We start from the raw sequence: 3,168 nt of genomic DNA on the forward strand, positions 1-3,168 counted from the left end.
TGTGAAATCAGAGTAATGCACTAAGTGTTAAAGTGGAAAATAAAACATGACAGAATCACAAGTTAGTTTAAATATTCCTCTACCTGAAGAAACCCCAGAAAGATCACAATGAAGGTAATACAATTAGCCCTCCACATCCATGGGGTTCTGTGGTTCTGCAACCAACTTGGGATTAAAAATATTCAAAAAAAAGAAAACAATAAAAAAACACAAAAAATACAGTATAACAACTATTTACAGAGCATTTATGTTGTATTAGGTGTTATAATTAATCTATAGAAGATTTAAAGTATACAGGAAGATGTGCGTAGGTTATATGCAAATACTAGACCATTTTATATCTAGGACTTGAGCATCTAAAGATGTGGGTATCTGTGGGGGTCCTGGAGCCAATCTCCTATGGCTACTGAGGGAAGATTGTACTTGAGTTCAGCCTCAAACAGTAGATATAAGGTTCCTAGGTAAATTAGAAGAAAAGCTTAAATGTAAGGATCATCACATCCAAAGGCAGGGGGCTAAAAGGGCATTCAGTGTGGTCGGGGCAGAGTTGGTTGAGGGTGGAGTGTGTTGGGGAGATTTAAGGTTAGTTGGGGTGCATTTGGCAAATACTGATATGGAATTGTGAAGTTGTCCTTTGGATAGCATGTACCCAAATGAAGGATTACTATATGCACATTTGTTTTTTAGGATGCTGGCTCTGGCATTTCTCTGAAAAGAATACAAATCCTTCTTTTTTATCTCAAGAGCCATACATATTGAATAAGTTTGTCAATTACATAAACACAGAGTTTTTTTTTCAAATTTTATACATTAGCAATGAAAAAGGAGAATCTTTTAAATTATATATTTGAGGTTAAAAACACCCAGCCTTCACTTGGGGCCTACAGAAAGTGCAAGCTCTGTCTCACGTGTTTCATCATGTAATGCACAGTTCTGCAGCTGAGGATTTCTGCCACATATACATTTGTGTCTGTAGAGAAAGAAGCAACACACACAAAAGTCGTGCTCAATGCTGAGAGAATCTATCCCCTGGTAGGGAGGCGAGCAACTGTGCCCTTAATACACAGAGGGTTTCAATTGGAGAAGAGCCTTCTACTTTTGCTTGAGTTCTAAAGCAGCTGTATTGGACATTTGGATACTATCTGAGGAGCACACCTCCATTTCAATTGTCCTTTTATGGTTCACCAAATAAGCTGGTGAGTATATTGCAGTACTGCCCTGTGTTTCGCTGTTATCAAGTTTATTTTTCTCACATAAATATAGGGATCTTTTCTACCTTTCAGAGCTCTTAAATCTATTAGGATAAATTGCCTTTTTTTTTTTTTTTGAAATGAAAGGCCTCACATATTTATTACTGAACCCAGCCAACCAACGTGTTCATAACAGGTTCAGAGAGGAAAACATGTCAAACTCTCCAGATAGTGGTGATATTTTCAGCTTGGTATGGTAACATGATTATGACCTTCAGACACCATAAATATGTGTGTCATCTCATGTTCAATTCCTTATAGACCCAGCTTGGTTCTTCTCCAATGTCTCCTTTTGGAGTTGTACCTGATTTTATTTCTAGTTTTCATCCGAATCCACTGGGGAATGGGATGATTTTGCTTTTGTTTCTTGGCCAGGAATCGCTTAATCCTGAAAGTCTTGTGAGAAGACATGGCGAGAAGTGGAGTCAAGAACACACCACGGTGGCGGAGAAAGGAAAAGAGCAGGATAAATAGCCTTGTAAACCTACTACACAGAGAAGGTTGCCTTGATGATTCTCATCAAAGCTATTAGAAAATTTATTTTAAACATATAAATTGTCAGAAGATAATGTTCCACACACTGCAGGTCTAATAGTCCCTACCCAAATGTAAGATAATTAAAAGGAATGATTTGTTGCATTCTATTTAACAATATAAGTTACCAGTGAGAACTAGTGACAAGATGATAGCCTCGCCATGTCCAGATTCAAACTCCTGGTATATCTGCCACTCACAGGAAATGCAACTTTACTCCTGTTGCTTTTACTTCTGTTAATGAGACCATTATCCTCCTAGATATCTGACTTTTCAGCCTCAAAAGTGTGTTTAAATTCCTCTCTCTTTTTTCCCTTCAAAATCTCATTAGTCATGATGAGTTGTAGACTTACTACTTCTAAAATATCTCTGATATTTTAGATATCTCTGATATCCCTTCTGTTTTATTCTCACTGCCACTTCATTCGTTTAAATCCTATTACCTTATCTGGACTATTCCTGTAACTTCTAAATTGGCCTATTTGCTTCCAGGCTGTCTCTGCCCAAGCCAAACCACATACCGTTGCCATAGGAACCTTCCTAAGGAACAGCTCTAATCACTTTATTCTCTGATCAAACGCTTTCAGTGGGCTCTGCTTTGCCTACAGGATAGCTCAGCATAACATACCAGATTATCCAAAAATTGTTTTCAAACTCTTCCACTAAACCTTCCTATTCACCATCACCTGTCATCACCTGGAACTTGCCATTGGTCTAACAATCATAGACAGCATCTTGAGATTTTTTGTTTTCCATGATGCATATCCATAGGTAACTATAATGATTCCCTCTTAAATTGCCATAGGATTTGCTTCTGAATATTGCTGCACTTTATGTGTTCTAGCTTGCATTACAAACACACACACACATACACATATAATATAGCATATATGCATATACACACACATATATATATATTTATGTAAATTTGTGTTATGTTCTTCATCATTAGCTTTCAAAGTTTTGTTCAAGGGAACCCTAGGATCTAGTCAGATTCAAGAAGGATTACTATAAGAGCACAAAGAGGCCTGGAGAGGACCGATGATAGCATGGCTCTTAACCTCCCATACTCTCCCTCCACAAAAATAGCTCTTATTTTATTATTATTATTATTTTTAAATAAAGTATCATCTGGAATTCAATTTTATTTTTAATGGCTTTTTAAAATTTGTGGATGTTGTCTTCCAAGTTTAAGAGGTTTCCTACACGCACCTTCTAGATACCCATACTGACTAGAGATCCGAAACAGAATGTCTCAGGATACTCCAAAATCGAATTTCACCATGAAAGAACTATCTTCCCCAATATCTTCAGATCAAGCATCCAAGTAGACATGGTGGCCTCTTCCCAAGACTTTTTGATCATGGCACCCATACTACAAGCC

The 3,168-nt window shown here is 37.2% G+C and overlaps 1 protein-coding gene across 1 annotated transcript; it reads right to left on the reverse strand.

Moving 5' to 3' along the window:
• Positions 1-1,448: 1,448 nt before the first annotated feature.
• Positions 1,449-1,704, reverse strand: LOC109029139 (large ribosomal subunit protein eL39-like). Its single transcript, XM_055379948.2, has one exon. The coding sequence runs from the start codon at positions 1,659-1,661 to the stop codon at positions 1,506-1,508; it is 156 nt and encodes a 51-aa protein (XP_055235923.1). The 5' UTR covers positions 1,662-1,704; the 3' UTR covers positions 1,449-1,505.
• Positions 1,705-3,168: the final 1,464 nt, after the last annotated feature.

Source organism: Gorilla gorilla, chromosome 1, assembly GCF_029281585.2.
Source record: "Gorilla gorilla gorilla isolate KB3781 chromosome 1, NHGRI_mGorGor1-v2.1_pri, whole genome shotgun sequence".
NCBI classification, from domain to species: Eukaryota; Metazoa; Chordata; class Mammalia; order Primates; family Hominidae; genus Gorilla; species Gorilla gorilla.